The following is an 18,948-nucleotide window of genomic DNA, read 5'->3' on the forward strand; positions in this document are numbered from 1 at the left end:
CCCTAAACAGCATTGGGCATTCATTCATTCGAAACATCGTTTTGGAGTGCCTGTCATGTGCCTGGCCCTGTACTAGGTATGGGGGGTGGGGAGGGGAGTAGCAGTTTGCCAAACACCGATCTGTTCTGGAACCTACAGTGTGGTGGGGAGAGATGAGAACTCACATGTACACGGTACTGCGAGTAGTGATGAGGGCTCAGTGGACAATGAAGCAGGGTCGGGGAGTCTGCTCCAGGAGCGTTCTCTGGTCTGCTGACATCTGAGCAGGGACCTGAAGGAGAAAGGGACGGGGTTCAAGGGAGACCTGGGACAGTCCAAGACGAGGGTACAGGCCCTGAGGGAAGAGCATGCTCGGCTCTCCTAGAGGCCAGTGTGGCCTGAAGGCAGTGCAGGCAAGGCCAGACGATGAGGCCGGGACCTTGGAGGCCACTGTAAGGACTCTAGCTTTGATGTGGTAGAATAGGGAGCTGGTGCAGGGTTTCGAACCGAGAGATCTTATCTGTGAGAAGACTCACTCTGGCTGCTGTACTGAGAAGCCTGAAGAGGCTCAGGAGAGGGAGCCGGGTGAGCAGCCAGGAGCCACTGCAATAAGCCAGGCGAGGGATGACTGCACTGGGGTGAGAGTGCTCAGGGTCTGGGTAGACCTGTATTTGAAGGCAGAGACAACAGAATTGTTCTGTTGACACAAGTAGGTAATTAACAAATGTTTGCTGAATGAATGTTGAATCATGACACTCCCTACAGCCACCCACTGCTTTAGAACTTCCTCTCTGTGTGTTGCCTCAGTCTGCAGCCTCTTCCTACCCGGATATGCCCCGATGCCAAGGGAACTCTGAATCCTCGGGTCTCCATCTTTGGGGAGCTCCCAGCTCCTCCAAACCTGATGAGCTTCCCAGTTGTATCCTTCCCCAGCACCTGGCCTTGTATATGGGTAATGTCTCTCTCCATCATTAGATTGCTAGCTGCCCGAGGACAGGGGCCTCATCTGTCCTGCTCACTGCTGTCCCTCTGGTCCCTAGTAGGAAGCCCGGTACACAGAATGTGCTCGGTAAATATTTCCTGACTGGTGACTGCATGAATCGGCATACTCTGTTCCTCTGGGCTTCTGCTTCTATTTCCTGCCCAATCTGAAGGGCTCCAAGCTGACGCTGGCCTCTAGGCCAGGCACAACTCCCTGCCCCGTCCCCCAGAACCTGGTTCCTTATTCCCTTTACACTCAAGCCCTGGCCTGGGCCTACTCTAGGCCTGAGAGGTCACAGGAGGCCTGGAGTAGCTGCCCTTAGACTCCGCAGATCCCACTTTAGAACATCCGTCAAGTTTTCAGTTTCTAGAGTGATTCTGTGTGCCCACCTTCCTACCCTGTAGCTGAGACAAGACAGCCACCCAGTGGTAATTTTTCTAAACTTTTGTTTATTTTATAGCAATTGTCATTAGAGAAGTAAATAACACATTTAAAAACCTTCTCAGGGCCAAAGGGTGCCAGAGTATTTACAAACACATGGTGGGGAATGGTGGCAATACACGAGGGGCTGGGATTCCAGCCAAGCCCTGAACCGGGCTTGGACTCTGATGCCAGCTACCAGGGCTGTCCTACCGGCCACAGCGTGGGCTCAGGGAGCATCGGTGGGCCTGGTGGGAGACCCTCTGGTTAACCTGTAGCCATGCCTCCTGCCCAGGGGGCTCCCTATACCCCACAGGCCAGCTCAGCGGGGCCTCTGGGAAGCACCAAAGGACAGGGGGCAGTGTGGAGGGCACAGGGCTGGAACAGAGGTTGGGGATGACCCGGCCTGCCCAGGGTGGGACACACACACAACATCACACACACACATACACCTTCACAGAGAATCACAAAGGGGGAGTTTTTCTGTGTGAGATTTTTATCGTCTAAGTCTTCATGTTTACAGTGTTATTAATTTTTTGCTATTTATTTCTTGTTTCTTCGACAGTGACATAAACTGAGGTAAACTTCTGTGACCAACACCTCTCCTAAGGGGCAAAGGGTCCCAACCCGACCAGCAGAGGTGAGGCAGCAGCAGTGGGCCCAGACAGCGAAGGAGCAGACCTGGTTCTAGTTGGCCGTCACTGCTCCACTGTGCCTCTGACAACAGGGGCTGGACTACAGAACTACGGGCCCTTCCCAATTCTAACATCCTAGCTACTACGACAAGGGAGAAACTCCCACACAGGGTCTTAACAGAGACAGAGAGAGAGGGTGCGCGGCCAGGGATGTCTACTTGGAATCTCGCTTCCTTGTTATTGCAGGAGAGATAGGATGTCGAGAGGCCTAAGGCAAAAGGAGAAGTCGCGTCTGGGAGAGGCGCCCAGATGGGCTCAGGATGAGCTCCAGGGGAGCCTGGGGCAGTGATGGGGGGCCTTCGCAGAGACTTGGCCCTTGGTGGGAGGAGGGGTTTGCTACTTACCTGGCGTGTGAAGAGCCCCAATGCCCCTGGGGAGGGGGGTCTCCAGAGGGGAGGGCACTCCAAGGAGAGGGGTCCAGGCTCTGGGACAACCGCACAGTTTGTAAACTGGGCCCGGGCAAGGCAGGGGGACCTATAGCCCTTTTGCGCGGTGGGAATGAGAGGCGAGTGGGGGGGGGGGGGCTCTGGGCCAGAGAGTGGTCAGGGCCCCCTCTAGTCAGCCTGGCCTATCAGGGAGCACCCTCAAATGGCCTAGAACCCCAGGAGGGACCCTGACAGATGTGGCCTGGGATGGTGGATGGGGCACTGCCAGGCAGAGGGAGCAGCCTCACCCATGCTGAGGTTATTGCGGGGTCCCAGGCCTCCACAGAGAGGGCAGGGGTCATGAGGGGGCGCTGGGTGAGTCTGTGTTGCTGCCTAAGAGCCTGAACCAACCTGTAGGTGCCTCCCTGCCGGGTTCCCTGAGGGGTGTGGTGAAATGCAGGCCTGGACGCCCTCTGGCAGCCGCCTGGAGAGAATCCTGGGGCCGGGCAGAGTTGCGGAGGTGTCTGGATGCAGTCACAACACACAAGGCTCCACGCACACACGTGCACTCTACTGGCGCGCACACCACACACACACCTTTCACACATTCACCCCCTCACATTCCCACGCCCCCGTTCTCATACCCACAGCGGCACACTCCAGTGCCAGAAACTTGGGAGGCAGGGGGTGGGGTCAGCCTGAGGCTGACATGTTCGACTCCAGCAGAAACCCAGGAGGAACTCCTGGCACAGATCACCTCCCTGCCTGCCAGAAGCCCCTGTGTCGGGCCGAGGTGGTGAGGACCTGAGAGGTCTCCTGGGTCTGGAAAAGGTGCGGCCATAAGGGGAGGCTGGGCCATCCCTGGGCTCTGCACTCACTCCCCCGCCCTAGGGATGCAGTGCAGCTGAGGCTCCTGCCCTGGGGGCCCCTCTGTGTGGAGCTGTCTGGGGGGGGACAATCCCTGGGGAGCAGGGGGACGCTACTAGAGCCCCACCTCTCAGCAGCTGTGTGGCCCCAGGCAAGTTGCCTCCTGGCAGTCTCAGTGTCCTCATCAGGGGAATGGGCTGTGGGGTCACTGGATTCTCGGGGGCCTGTGCCTGCACACTCTTCTGCAACACCCAGACATCTGCTACATTTTGCAGGGGGCTTGGCCTCTCCCCTCCAGCCTCCTAGGAAAGGGGCAGGACGCAGCTGAGCAACACCCCTGCCCTCAGCACCTCGCCCTCCTCCCAGCCAGTGCCTCAGGCCCTAAGCCCCTTCTCTGCCCCAATACTTCAGTTCCCTTCTGTGCCCAGGGTGGAGTGGGGGGCGGGGTGGGGTGCCAGGAGGGCAGGACCGGGGGCGGGGCTGCGGGGTGATCTGCCAGGGGGTGCAAAAGGCTAGGAGCAACTAGTAAGGGTTCAGGGTTCAGGGAGATGTCAGGTAGTCTGCCCGCAAGCTCCTAGGTATCAGGGGGGCCTCTGAATCCTCAGGTCTGTGGGGCTTGGCTCCTCTGGGCCAAGCCCCTGCTCCACAGGCCGGGCAAGAGGTCTTTTGGTGGCTATTTCACCAGCCCGCCGCTGACCAGGCGCCTGGGCCGGCGGTCCAGCCTAGTCTACCACTACTCCCTCCCGCCGCCGCCGCCGCCGCCGCCGGGTGGGGGGAGGGCGCTGCTCACGAGGGCTGCTCGGTTTGGCCGCGGCCGCCACCCCGGCTTGGAGCGGGCCCAGCGCGGCTCCCCGCGCCCGGCCTGGCTGCGTGCACGGCGCCCCGGCCCGAGGGCGGCGGGGGCGGCTCAGACGCAGATCTCGATGGCCGTGGCCAGCACCACCTGCCCTTTGCTCTTGTCCGGGCGGCCGTCGGTCCTGCCCGGGGGCCCAGGGGGCGCCAGGCCGGCGTCGGGCACGGGGACGGGGACGGGCACGGGCACGGGCCCGACGGCGGGGGCCGCGGCCCGGGAGCCGCTGCCGCTCTCGGTCAGCACCGTCCGCTTGAGCGGCGCGGGCGCCTCGAGGCGCAGCGGCCCGGCGGCCGGCAGACGGTCCCCGGCGGCGGGCTTGCGCGCGCGGTGCGAGGGCCGGCGCCGCAGCTCGGACGTGAGCTCGTGCTTGAGGAAGCGGAAGACCTCCTTGGCCGGCCCGCGGCGCTCGGGCTCGAGAGCCAGGAGCCGCTGGAACATGCGCAGCGCCGGCTCGGTGAAGCGGCGCCACTGCGACGGCAGCCCCGGCAGGCGGCCCCGCTGCCAGCGCACGAACTCCTCGAAGAAGGCGTCGGCGCCCGAGGCCGCCTCCCAGGGGAAGTTGCCGGTGAGCACGCAGAAGATGAGCACGCCGAAGGCCCACACGTCCACGCCCGTGTCCACGGCGAAGCCGTCGGCGCGGCCCGCCTGGCACACCTCGGGCGCCGTGTAGGGGATGGTGCCGCTGACGCGCTTCACGCGGCAGCCCACGCGGCGCGTCATGCCGAAGTCGGCCAGCTTCACGCGGCGGCACTCGCGGTCGAACAGCAGCACGTTCTCGGGCTTGATGTCGCGGTGCACCAGCTGCCGTCCGTGCATGAAGTCCAGCGCCAGGCCCAGCTGCTGCACGCAGCGCTTCACCGTGTCCTCGGGGAGCCCCACCTGGCGGCCGGGCCGGGAGAGGGCGCTCAGGGACGCCCGGTCCCCCGCCCTCGCCCGGGCTCGGGGCTCAACTTCCAGGGCTGCCCTGCACCCACTCCCGGAGCTCTCGTCCCCGCCTCGGCCTGGGCCTCGCCTTCCTCCTGGGGCCCCGGCCCCGGTGCGAGCAGCAGCTGCCCTCCGCCATCCCATCTGCGCAGCTCCGGCTCCCTCGCTAGCGGGGCGCTTTTCATCCCTCACCCTTCTCCCCAGTAACTGCAGGAACCGATGGGCCAGGTGCTGTGTTAAGCGCCCTATCCCGCGCTGTCTCAACTCCTCCCAGCGGCTACTGTTAGACCCATTTCCCGCACAGGGACGTTGCGGCTCTGAGAGGCCTTATCGCTTATCAAGTAAGCGGCAGAGCAGATTCAGGCCTGGCACTGGAACCCCCCTCGCCCACCCCCGCACTCTCCTCACTCCAGGGCACCTCCTCTGGGAAGCCTCTGGTGGCCCTGCCGCCCCCCTCTTCTGCCCCCACCCGTTCCTACGCAGCTGCAGAGGAGGCGCTGTGGGACTTCCTCCTGTCACCCTGGCTGTTTCCTCCCGGGTGCTTATCTCGGTCTATTATCTGGCTTCTGGCATGGCGGGGCGAGAGCAGGACCTGTCTTGTTCACCGTGTATTCCCTCCAAACAGTGACTGGCATACAGTAGGTACTCAGTCAATACTTGTTGATTAAATGAGTGGCCTGACTCACAGTCTAGGGGCCTGGAAAACCATCTCCCCTCCCTCAGCCGCCACCCCAAGTACCTGAGGAGGAATGATGTCAAACAGGTCTCCGGCGGGTGCGTACTCCTGGGCGAAGACGTAGCAGTCCTCGGTCTCAAACACCACGTCGAAGACCTTGATGATGAAGGGGCTGGAGGAGAGGCTGTTGGTGATGCTCACCTCCCGCAGGAAGTTCTTCAGCTTGGTTTTGCTCTTGTTCACGAACTTCAGTGCCATTTTTGTGCCTGACAGGGCAACAGCCAGGGTGGTGAGGACCCCTGCTCCCTGCGCTCCTGCACCTGATACATACCCCTGCCTGTCTGCACAGCCTGTCCTCGCCACAATGGGACCCCCAGTGGGTGCAACTGTCCCCGTCTGACATGTGGGAAACTGAGACCCAGTGAGGGGATGGGACTTGCCAAAGGCCATGCAGCAAGTCAGGGGCCAACCTGAGTCTTCTGCTCCCAGCCTGCAGCCCTCAGTGAGGAAGGCCTGCTGCCTTCTCCACCCTCTCCCGTTTTCTTCCGGACACACTCTATGCTTATGTCGCTTGTCTGTCTCCCCAGCTAGAAGGCAGCTCCGGGAGCGCAGGATCCTTTGTCTTGCTCACTGCTGCATCTCCAGTGCCTACAACAGAGTCCAGCGCATGGCAGGTGCTCAACGAGTGTTTGTGAAATGGATGAATGAATCAGACTGAAGTAGACACTGAGAGGTGAGGGTTTGCAAGGAATATGCCCCGAACTCTGCGTGGGCAGGCATCTGTACCCACAGCTAGGTGACGTACAGATGTGTGTGTGTTCACAGAGCACTCACACATAACAGTCCTGCCTTCAGCACTTCACATTCACAACTCACTCCTCATAATGACCCTATCAGGTGGGCACTAATGCTGCCCTATTTTACAGAGGCGGAAACCTAAGGCACAGAGAGGTTGTCACTTACCCCAGGTCACAAAGCAAGCAAGAAGCAAAGCTCAGGTGACCCCATGTCCGGCGCTCCTCCTGCTGCCCTCAGTTGGCACAGAGCCCCCTACCCCAGGTGTGCGCAGCTGCGCCCCTGACTGCTGAGTGGGCACTGCTGGGAGCCTACAGTGTGGGGTTGGCCTGAGGCTCAGGGGTTAAACAAGATTCTGGAGCTGACGACTGGGTGTCGTCCTAGCTCAAACCCTCTGTTGACCTTGGTTCAGTAACTGAATCTCTCTGGGTCTCAGTGTCCTCATCTGAGAAACAGAGATGGCCACAGTGACCTCACAGGGTCACCTCCCACCCCTCCTTAAGCATGGTGCCCTGTTCCCAAGGACCCGGCCTCAGTTCTGCCCATCTCTTTGGGGTCAGCTATTGCCGACATGGCAGTGATTCCCCAAACACCACTGCCAGCTCTGACCTCTCCCCCTGAGCTCCACATGTCCCAGAGTACATCCCCTTGGCTGTCCCAAAGCACCTCAGTGGCCCCAAAGCAGCCCACCCTTTAGTCTGGGCACTCTGCCTCACATTCCTCCCTTGTCCCGTCTGCCTGCTGCCCTCCTCCCTGGGGCACGTCAGGCTGCATCCACTCTACCTGGGCCGCTGTCTGCTCCTCCCTGCTCGCCTCCTGGCCCTGGCAGAGAGTGCCCCAGAGCCCCAGCCAAGACCCCACCCCAGCCTTAAAACCAGCGCCCCTGCAGACACTCACCTGTGCCCTTGTAGGCCACTAGGTCGACCTTCCCATAGGTGCCCTTGCCCAGCTCTCGGACGAGTTCATAGTGCTTGGTGACGTCGCTAGCAGCCAGCGTGCGGAGGGTCAGCGCCTGCATGTCTTCAGTGAGAAGGGGCACGCCTGCTCCCAGCCCAGGGGCAGTCCCTGGCCCACAGCAGGGCAGGGAGTGGGGTGGCTCGGGCTCTGGGCAGCCCACACTCATCTTCTCCCTATTGTAGGGGAGTGTGGCATGAAGTGCGACTTTAGGCCAGGGCCCCCTCCTCCCTCCCGGTGCCCAGGATCCCTGGGCTGGGCCCAGATGCCAGCCCCAAGATGACCACGAGGGGGCGACAAGCATCTTTGCTGCATCACCATTTCCCAAAACTTCAGGGCCAGGCTTGAGCCAGCACTCCCTGGACACGGTCACTGCCCCCCATCCTCTGACTTGGGTACTGCCAGCCCATCTCATGCCATCGTCCAGACACAGTGTCAGGCATGATACTGACACAAAGACATGCCATATACTGAGTGCGCGCATTCACAAATATGGATCAGCACGAGCTGTTTGCCAGGTGCTGTTCAGAGCCCTGGGGACACAGCACTGAACAGATGGACAAGAATATCCCTCTCATGGGACCTACGTTATAGAGAGAAGATGGACCTAAGCACAGTGGACACATGAATTATATACTATGATAAAGGTGATATGGGCTATAGAGAAAATAAGGCAGGAGTGGGGGGGTGTCTGAGGCAGGGGTTGCAGTATCAGATACCTCAGCCTTGGGGTCTCAGACAAAACTCTGGCAGGAAGGTGCAGATATGGCCACACACCCACCTCAGCCTTGTAATCCCTCCCCCATGGCAGCTGCTCAGGCACACACAGCTACAGCTGTGCTCCCAGGGCCTGCCCAGTGCCCCGAGACACAGCACCTGTCCCACCCTCCACGTTCCCGGCCTGACTGACCCCTGCAGTGTCCACCCAAGCTGGGGTGGGCTTCCTGGATACACCCACCCCTCAGGGGTACTGAGTTTGTTTCCAGATGGTGTTGGGGGTGCAGAGAGCTGCAGTGGGGAGAGCCAGGCCTGGGTGACAGTGAACGCCCATCTGGGGCCTGCATTTCTGTCTGACACGATGGGGGGCGGGGGGCGGGCTGGGGAGCTGAGCTTCCAGGAGCAGGTGCACACCTGCACACGTCTGTGCATGCACCGCAGGAGAAGCCTCCATAAGCTGCCTCCAGCCCCGGGAAGCCTGCCCCCTGGTGCACCTCCACTGCCCTCACCTCACTGCCTTCTACCTCCAGTCCCAGGCGTACTGCCTGGCACTCAGCATCCCCAGCCTGTCCCTCAGCTCCACCCCTGCCAGACAACCATGGCTTTCTGAGAGCAGCATAGACTTGGAGCCAGATGGCCTGGGTCTGAATCCCAGCACTATGACTTACTAGCTGGAGGTCCCTGGGCAAGTTACTTCATCTCTCTGTGCCTCAGTTTCCTCATCTGTAGAAAAGATATACTGTAATAGTACCTGCTCCCTACGGCTTTGTGAGGATGAAGTGAGTTATAGATGTTAAGTGCTTGGTGGCTGGCACACAGTAAGCACTCTCTGTCAGGCGGGATGTGTTCTCATGGTACCATCTGCGTTCCCTCTTGCTGAGCATGGCTGGAGGCTGGGAGCAGGGGTGAACTCTCCGTGAGCCCAGCTCCCTCACCCTGGCTCAGCTGCTCTCCTTCCAGGCCCAAACTTTCTTCTCCTCCTCTGCCTTCCCCTTCCCTCTCGGCACGACCCAGCCTCCCACTTCACACGGAGAGGAGGAACATCAGGAAGGAACTTCCTGGCCTCCCACCCAGCCCCACAAGGAGCTCCATCTGCACGTCCTCCCAGCTGGCTGGGGAGCTGGGCACCTCCTTCCCTCCCCAGCTTTGGCTCCACCTCTTCTGCTTCCTCAGGATCCTGCTCCCCATTCAGCCCCCTTCCCCTCCATTCATGAACAAGCCCTATTCTGATAGGAACTTCCCCCAAGCTACTGCCTCTCCTCCCCTAGTTTATTCGGTCTGAACGTGTGCCAAGAGTCTGAAATGCCACACGCATGCCCTCAGAGCATCTAGTCTGTAGCCTGGACTAGCCCATTCCACAGACCCCCAGAGGGAGGCATGGTGCCAGGCCACAGAGAACCAGTCCTGCTTCCCCTCCCTTTGCCACCCTCAGTGTGTTGAACCCAACCCTGCCACAGCACCAGTCACCAAGTCTCTATGTGGTCTTTGCTCCACAAGTCTCTTGTGGTCCCGGGCTGGACAGCACTGGGCCCCTCTTTGCCTTGAACTCTTCCCTCTGCCCGCCGGGGGAAGATGCTGGGCTGCTCTCCTGATGTGTGTGGACTCCCTGAAGGCTGCTGAGGTAGGTGGGCCACATGTGTGCAGTGCTCCCGCTTCAGGCTCTGGCCCTGCCACGCCACTTTGGGCTGTTTCTGCATCCTCTGAGAGCTTGAATGGCAGGTGCAAGTTGCTAGAAGTCCTTCTTCCCTCTCCTCCTCCCTCCCCCATGGACTGTTGGGTGCCTGGCCTGTCCCTGCTGCTTTGGCCTCAGAGTTGTCCTGCACAGGCACTAGGCTGGGTCAGGGGCACAGCCACAGTGGGGCTGGGTTGGGGCCCCACATTTGCTCCTCACCTCCAGCTTCAGCCCGTGCTCTGACCACTGCCCTTCACTGTCTCTCCACAGCTTAATGCCCCCTCTCCAGTCTCCCCCACCATTCCTGCTGCCTGCCTTCACCTCCCCCGTCCCATACCCCATCGCCTGTGTCTCATTATCCTCAGGTTCCACTCCTCCAGGAAGCCTTCCCTGTTGCCCCAGGCACCAATTCCTTTTTCTGTGGGGTCCCAGGATTCAAACAAGGTCTGTCTGTCTCTCTCTTAGGGCCTCTGTTGAATATCTTGGGGTGGTCTCAGCTGTGTCCCTGTCTGTCCCCATCAACAGGCCAAGAACTCCCCTGGGGTTGGGGCTACATCAAATATTCTCCCTCATCCCTTCCCTTGGTTCCTAGGGTCCAGTTTTGGGGTCCTCCCTATCACCCCCTCCCTCCTTCCCAGCTTCCCTCTCCCTTCAGGCCTGTTCTCTGCCAGGTGTCAGCAGGAGACAAGGAATTAATCTGCATGCCCATCTCCGCTGCTGTGTCACCCCCCCCCCAGGTACACACTGCCTCTGACCCAGTTACAACGCATGTGACTTAAGAGTGCAGGGGGGAGTGATGGAAATGGCACAGGCCTGGGGCTCCGCAGGCTTGGCCTTCATCCTGACGGGCACCACTTTTTAGCTGAGTGACCTTGAGCAAGTCACATGACTTCCCTGGGCCTCAGCTTCCACATCCATATGATGAAGAAAGTAATAATAGTAAAAATAGCAGCAGCAGCAGCAGCAGCAGCAGCTAACCCTTAAATTGTCCTTACGACGTGCCAGGCCCATTCTAAGGGTGAAGCAGCTCACCCTCGCGACTCTCTGAGATGGCACGATTCTTATCCCCACTTTAGGGGTGAGGAGAGTGAGGCACGGGACTAAATAACTCGCCCAAGGTCACACAGCTAGTGCTGGGACTGGCTCCAAAGCTGTGCTCTTAACCACTGTGTTTTCCCAAGTCAGAATGCTGGAACATCTCATCCAGATTCCTCAGTATCCAAGTGGGGAAACTGAGGCCCAGCAGAGGGCAGAGCGTCCACCAAGCATGCGCATGCCTTCATTCAGCTCCTGTGGATAGCTGACTGGATGCCAGGCACAGGTCCGGGCGCTTCACACGTAGAACTTGCTGAATCCTCCGTGCAGTGGGGACGCCAGCTTCTTTGTTCAGGTGAGGGCTCGAGCCCAGAGTGAAGTAAGACACATCTGACCACTGAGGGGCTGAAGGTATTTACATCTGGCATCAGTGGGAACTTGATCACTCTCGTCATTGCTTCCACTTGAAGGAGCAGCTGTGGACTTGATGGCTGTGAGCTTCCCAGCGCCAGGTGGTGGGGGCCCCTGGCTGACCTCCATTCACCCCACGTAGTTGTACTGCATCTGTCCACACTCAGGCTGACTGTGCTGCCCCAGGGGACCCACATGACTTGCACCTCAGCTGTGTGTCCTCACTGGCCCCGAGGGAGGCCCTTGATTTCCCATCTGTGATGCTGAAGGCAGAAGGGTGTCACCTAGTCTTTGTGGCAGCCCTCATGGTTCTGACCACAAAGGCTCTGGCCTGTGGGCTGGGAGGGCCACAGTGTTCGGGGGAGGGTTTCCCAAGCAAGAAGAAAGACTGAACCACCCACCACTTCCTGTTGGCAGGTGGCTTGAGCTGGGTACCACCCTTATGAAAACTACCCAGTGCCACACACACACACACAATGCCAGCTTGGCAAAATTTCACTCACTGAGTCCTCACAAGTACCCTGAGAAGGGGATAAGATGCTTCCTGTTTTTTGAAAGACAGCTGAACTGAGGTATAACTTACATACCACAAAACTCACCCTCAGTAAGTGTATAATTCAATGATTGTAGTGAATGTATGGAGGTGTGCAACCAGTGCCACAGTTGAGTGGAGCTTCCTGTTTTACAGATGAAGGACAGAGGCCCAGGAGGTAGATGGCTTACTATGATTGTGGCACAGAGAGCCAAATGCCCACCAAAAAGCTGTTTCCTCCTCTAGTACAGAGCTGTTGCTGGAGGGCAGCTGTCAGCAAGCAATTTCTGCCTCCCTTGCATCCAGGGATGGCCGTGTGACCAGCCTCCCCAGTGGAATATGAGCAGAAAGGAGGGGTGTCACTGCTAGGCGGGGGCTTTTAAGAATGAGGAGAGTTTCTCTCCACTCTCTTCTGTGTGCTGGCTTGATGTGGAGGACTCAGAGAGCCTAGAAGAGTGGGGAGCTCCCAGATAGGAGGAGCCTGTGTCTTGTGGGTGTGGGATGCCTCCCACTGGTGAGGGTTACCCGCTCTGCATTTCATGGGAAGCTGAAGGAAACATCTGTTGGGTTAGGGTTCTCAGATATAGGGGCCTATTTGTTATAGCAGCCAGTACCACCCTAACTCAAGGGCTTTGTAGCAAGTAGGCCAGAGAGCTAAGATTTGAACCTCGGTGTATCCAGCTGCCTGGAGTGTGGCCAGAGAAGGTGACCTGGATGGTGATAATACTGGCAACCAAGTGACAAGAGTCCAGTTATAGGAGTAGGTGGAGGGTGACCAGCCTGTAATGAGAAGGGGACCTGCTCTCCTCCTGTCTTGTTGGAGAATAATAATGCTGGCAACTGTTTATTGAGCATTTAGCATTCAGCTGTGTCAACATTGTGGACTAAATCATTTAACAATCACAACAAGTTTGGGAGCTGGGTGCTACGATTATTGTCCTCATTTTACAGAAAGGGATACTGAGGCACAGATGGGCTGAGTAACTTGCCTAAGAGCTAATAATTAGCAGAGCTGGGATTTGAACTCAGGCTATCAGGCTCCAGAGCCCATGCTCTTATGCACTGTGTCCTGCGCGGCTCCTGGAGGCAGATGCAGGCAGAGAGCAATTCAGAAAGAGAGCATTCTCACAGTCGCAGCAGGGAGCAAGCACCTTCCTGTGACGGGGGTAGGGAAGCAGAGACTCCAAGCCCATCTGTTGGGGAATCAGTGCAGGGCAAGGTGAGACCAAGTCAGCCAAGGCTTTCTTATTCTCACTCTGGGATTCTAAGGTTCTCTGTCCCCATGCCCCAGTCCCCTCCCTCAGGTCACTGGACCCATGCCATGCCCTTAGCATGGGCAAATCCCAAGAGTAACCTTAACAAAACCCTGGACTTGTGCTTCTGCTACCAGAAAAGAGGTACCTTCTGACCCTGGGCTGCAAAGCTGGAGGACACAGGCCTGGAGCTGCTGCATGCGGGTTCTGCCACCATCAGGGGAGAGCCTGCTGGGAATGAGGCGACAGGGAGATAAGCAGTGCTAGGAGATGGAGCGATTTCAGAAGACTCTGAGCACCTGGATCCAAGCATGCCTCAAGCCAATTATACTCCTGAATGATTGTTTCATGAATCAATACATTTTCTTTTCGGCTTAAGCTGGTTTGAGTTGAGTTTATGTAACTTGCAACCTAAAGATTCCAGACAAGCATATTGACTCGAGTCCAGGCACTGTGCTGGGTGCTGGCATGGGGCAAGCTGGTTAGAACGATGCATCAGATAGAGGGTATGAGCCTACAAGTTAGGGAGGCAGAGAAAATAAGGACTCAGATAACCATGAGGACAGGAAGGCAATAATCAGTACTCCAGCATTTCCTAGGAGGGCACTGACAGTGGGGATCAGGGTGGCTTCCTAGAGGAGGTGACACCTGAGTGAGCCTTGAAGGGGATCAGCAATCCAGCAAGAAACCCAAGAGCTCCTTGAAAGCAAGCCCCATGCCTTAATCATCTTGCTATTCCTAGCACTTAGCCAGGGTGTGACAAATGGTGGGTGAATGATTCTTTACGTATTTGGGAAGTTGTACCTTTTTATATCTTGGCTTTCCTGAATGTGACCCTGCAGGCACATAGCTATTTTCCTAGGGGCCTGTGTGCTTTATCATTAGCCCCATTTTATAGATGCAGAGGCTGATGGCCAGAAGAGAACAGCAATTGTTTAAAATCACATAAGAAGTCAGTGGCAGGGCTGGGCTGGAAGCCAGGGTGTCTGCAGGACAAGGTGCTATCCCTCTTCAACTGCCCTGGCCCCAAGCACAGCAGAGATGGCAGTGGCTATGAGTGACACTGGTCACTGTGAACAGAGAGGGTAGGGTTCTGTGATGAGAATGATGACAAAAACAGCTAACGCTTAGGGCACCCCTGTCATGTGCTGAGTGCCTCATAGAAGTTAACTCATCTAGTCCTCACAAACTCCTACAACATAAGGACTATTATTCACCTCAATTTACAGGTGAGGAAACTGAGACACAGAGCAGTTGTGTTACTTGATAAAGACCATCCAGTAAGTGCCAGAGCCAGGATTCATATCCAGGCATTATCACTCCAGTGTCCAAAAGCTTAACTACCATGCTTTACTGTCTCTAAAGTGATATAGTAAAAATTATCACTTATTTTCTCAATATGCCAATGCTTTACCTTGCTGCTGCCATTCAATCTTCATAGCAACCCCATTTTAAGATAAGGATGCGGAGGCTCAGGGCGTTAAGCAACTTGCTCAAGTTCACTCAGCTGGTGAGGGGGCAGAGCCAGGGACTGAACCTTGAACTTCCCCTGCTCTATCACCCCTTCTCTCCTCTTGGTCTCTGGTTTGCAGCCCAGGCCTCCTCTGGCCCCATTGTCTTCAGCACCACAGGCGTGGACAGCACCCAGGCCAGCCCAGCACTAAGTGCAGGCTAGGGGACGCCTGAGGAGGCTGGGCAGCCAGGATGCAGGAGCCGCCGCAGAGCTGGAACCCAGGCACCCAGGGCTGGAAAGGTACATATGGATATACTGCCATTTATTTAACTAAACCCCTACTGGTAGACACTTGGGTTGTGTCCAGCCTTTTGCTCCTCTCTACAATGAGTAGCCTTGTATATAAGTCATTTTACAGTGTGTAGGTGTGTCTGTATGGTCAGTTCTAGAAGGGCTGCCAGGTTAAAGGGTGAGTGCATTTGGAATTTCTGCAGTTTTGATGTCCCCCAGAGGGCTGTGCCACTGGCCCTCCCCCAGCCACACAGGAGAGGGCTGCTTCTTGGTGGAACTCAGCAGCTGCCTCCAGCTCCCTTGTCTTTTGTGGGCCTCCGTATCACTTTGTTTAGTAAGCTACTTTGAAATGGGGGGAAATAAGAATAGGTTTCTCATTTGCTTGTATTTGCATAAAGTAACTCTGGAATCAACACCAGACATTAATAAAGGTGCCTGACTACCCTCAACATTCACTCCTACTGGTCTGAGCCATCATCATTTCCCAGCTACTGCAGTAACTTCCTAACTGGTCCCCCGTCCCTCCCCAACAATCTATTCTTGACACAGTGGCCAGGGAGCTCTCAAAACCCAACTGGATCAGTTACTCCCAAGCTTAGCACCCTCCACTGGCTCCCATCTCATTCCAAAGTCCTTAACAGCCCTCAATTAACCCCCAAGACCTGTCTCCTCCCTCCTTCTGCTCCAGACACACTGGTCTCCCTGCTGTTCCCAGAACAGGCCAGCTCCCTGCCTGGGGGCTGTTCCCTCTGCCCCCAGATATCCACATGGCTCCAAGTTCTGCTCAAATGACACCTTCTCAACTAGGACTACCCTTCTGCACTCCCCACTCTATTTTGTTTCCCAGTAGTGTGTATCACTTTCTGACACATTATATAATTCACTGACTTGTGATATCTATTGTGTCTGTCTCTCTTCCCCACTAGAACTTAAGCACCAGGAAGGCAGGGACTTTGTCAGGCTGGTCTTGTTCACTGCTCTATCCCCAACAACTGGCACAGTGCCTGGAACACAGTAGGCACTTAATAAATATTTGGTGAATGAATGAACAAATGAATGTCTAGGGAGAGGAGTGAGAACTGAGGAACAGAGGCAGGGCAGGAATTAAACTTTTCACTAGGTACAATCCTGTTAGGTCTGGGGAGTAAAAGGAACCAGGTGTGTGTTGGGGGTCCAGACAATGCCAAGGAAATTGTGAAGGGAGGTCATGCCCACCCACCCAGTGTCAGCACCCCGGGGGCCAGAGGAGGAGTGGCCCAGCTTGGTTGCTGTGAATTCTCACAGCAGGCCAGCCCATGCTCGGGAAGGTGGGGGCATCTGGGAGCCTCCTTTACACCCATCCCTGAAGGAGCCCTCCCTTTATGTCCCCAAGGCAGGTGCCCCAGTCTGGCTCTCTGCTGCTCAATGCCTTCCCTGAAAGGTGTTCCTGACCCTCACATTTGTTTACCCCAGTGCAGAAGCCTTTTCACATGTGGGCTCTCCTATTTGTTGCCAGGGAGTGGGGGACTCAGAACTGGGCCCTCTGACCCCAGAAAGAGGCCTGTGAGGTACTTGGAAAAGCTCTGGCCTCTGCTGCTGGTCCCCAGGGACCCCTGGCCAGCACCTCCCCCCACCCCCACACCGCTTCAGTTTTCTAATCTATGAAATGAGCTATCCAGTGGTTCTTATCCCTTCATGGGTCACTGAAGCCTCACTATCCTCTTCCCTGAAAAATGTCCCTAGGCACCACTTCTATATACAACATCAGTGGGTCAGGGCCTGGGGAGCCCAGAAGAGACTCCAGATAAGGTCTCTCCTTCCCCCTGGTCCTTTGACACAAATACAGACTCTACCAAACATTCTATTCTGGTTCAAGAGGAGGAGGAGAATATTCTCACATCTCTTCCTTGTCTTCCCCTTATGGTGCAAATTCCGGCTCCATCCCTTCTTGCTGTGTGCCCTTGGGCAGCCTAAGCCTCGGTTTGCCCATCAATAAAATGGGGCTGAGAATGCCCACTTAAGATGGTGGGATTCTGTAAGAATTAAACGGTCACTTCTTAAAGTATCTGGCACAGAGCAGACGCTCAGTAAGGATTTGCTGGACAGAGGGGCCTGGAACCATGGTTCCGTCGTGGACTCTGCACCATCTTGGTAAAGCTGTACTCTCACTGTGCCTTGGTTTTCTATGCCGGAAGTGGGGGTTCTGCTGTCTCTGCTACATTCTCACCCCTTGAACCTGCTTGAGACAGGGGTCTTTGGAGATCCTCTGATCCAGCTCCCAGATTTCCCAGGTGAGGAGACTGAAAGGAAGAGCTGGGACTTTTCCACACTCAAGCAGCAGGAACTGGAAACAACATACTTCCCACTGCCCTCCCCACCAGGGGCAGCCTGGGGTTCCCCTTGCTGCTAGGCTCCCCTTCTGGCTCTGGCGCCTGCCTCGGCCTCCCCTTCCAGTTGGCACAGTCTGCCCCTTGCCCGGGGCACATCCTTGGTAGTTATTAATAGGCTGTGACGCTGTCTGCCTGCAGCTGGTGCCCGGAGCTGGCACAGGCTCTCCAGCCTCTTTTTGCCATCCCCAGCCAGGCCCTGTGGGGAGGTGGGAGCCCTGGGCCTCATTCTTCCCTGCCTATTGGTGGGCCCAGTGCCTGGGGCAGCCCCTGTGGGCTGAGAGGAGGCATGAGCCTGGTTGCCTGGGTAAGGCGGGTAGCCCAGCACTCAGGGGTATCAACAGGAGTGGAGGGCGGGGAGCACGGTGGCTACCCACCACTGGCTGAGTGGGCCAGGCATCTTGGCTGGGCGTCCACCAGTAGACAGGTGGTGGCCACGGGAGAGGTGAGACCTTCTCTAGCTCCAGCCCTCACCTCTTCCCAGAGGGATGAACAGGGAGTGTAGCCCATCTTAGGAGCCTGGAGCTGATTCAATACCATTTCTAGACAGGAAGCTTTGGGTAAGTCACTCTCTCTGTGCCTCCATCTCCTCGTCAGCAAAGTGGGGATCATAATGTGCAGGTATTGTGTTTTGTTTTTTTTTAAAAGATTGGCATCCAAGCTAACTACTCTTGCCAATCTCTTTCCCCCCCCCCTGGTTTTTCTCCCCAAGCCCCCCAGTATATAGTTGCATAGTTTTTTAGTTGTGGCTCCTTCTAGTTGTGGCAAGTGGGACGCTGCTTCAGCATGGCCTGATGAGCAGTGCCATGTCCGGGCCCAGGATCCGAACCAGTGAAACCCTGGACCACCGAAACAGAGCGCACGAACTTAACCACTCAGCCAGGGGGCGGGCCCCTAAAGTATTGTTAATAATATCCAACATGGATGAACCATTTAAAGTATAAGTAATTTATATATATTGACTCCTTTAAACCTCACAACCATCTTAGGAGAAGCTGCTATTACTACTCCCATTATATTCCTTACAGGTCAGGAAACTGAGACTCAGAGAAGGAAAGATTAAGTGACATGTCCAGTGTCACACAGCTGGGAAGTGGCTTAGAGATACCTGTCTGGCTCCAGAACATTCAGTAAATATTTGCTGAGCTCCTGCTATGGGCTTAGCACTGTTCTTGGGTCTGAATATGTTCATGAACCAAATAAGCGGCCCTGCCCTCAAGGAGCTTACGTTCTGGTTCGGAGGCAGAAGATAACAAAGGTTAGTAGGGAGAGGTGACAAGATGCCGGGGGTGGGGAACGAAACTGTAGATGAGTAGCCAGGCAGGAGAGGCCCCACTGAGCAAGCTGCAAGCATGTGGACACTGTGGTGGAAGTGCCTTCTTGGCGGAGGCACAGGGGGACTGTGCCTGGTATGCTCAGGGATCAGTGAGGAGGCCAGCACGGCTGCAGAGTGGTGGATAAGGGGCGACAGGCAGGAGAGGAGGGGAGAGGTGAGGAGTGGGGTGGTGAGCAGGGCCTCAGAGGCCACAGCGAGGACCTGGGTTTCACTCGGAGTGAGATGCACTCCAAACCCTGGACCTGAGCAAACCCTTCCTAAGGCCAACCTGAGTGGCAGGCCCTGAGTGTTGGAGGGAGCCAGTGTGGACCTGACCCAGCTTGCACCCAGAGACTTGGGGCCCAGCCCCCTGCAGCATCCACCACTGTCCTT

At 56.9% G+C, this 18,948-nt stretch overlaps 1 protein-coding gene across 3 annotated transcripts in view; it reads right to left on the reverse strand.

Moving 5' to 3' along the window:
- Positions 1–1,390: 1,390 nt before the first annotated feature.
- SBK1 (SH3 domain binding kinase 1) overlaps positions 1,391–18,948 on the reverse strand; it is a 48,114-nt gene continuing 30,556 nt past the window's right edge. For 2 of the 3 annotated variants that reach the window (XM_023616073.2, XM_005614957.4), the window contains exons 2-4: positions 7,454–7,686; positions 5,825–6,027; positions 1,391–5,040 (exon numbers count right to left, since the gene is read on the reverse strand). In XM_023616073.2, the coding sequence (XP_023471841.1) occupies positions 4,216–5,040; positions 5,825–6,027; positions 7,454–7,679 (1,254 nt within the window). In that variant the 5' untranslated portion in view covers positions 7,680–7,686 and the 3' untranslated portion in view covers positions 1,391–4,215. Of the gene's footprint in view, positions 5,041–5,824; positions 6,028–7,453; positions 7,687–13,278; positions 16,471–18,948 lie in introns of those variants that run through there. The other variant, XM_070232055.1, reaches the window with a different exon arrangement.

The sequence above is a fragment of the Equus caballus genome, chromosome 13, assembly GCF_041296265.1.
Source record: "Equus caballus isolate H_3958 breed thoroughbred chromosome 13, TB-T2T, whole genome shotgun sequence".
In the NCBI taxonomy this organism is placed as follows: Eukaryota; Metazoa; Chordata; class Mammalia; order Perissodactyla; family Equidae; genus Equus; species Equus caballus.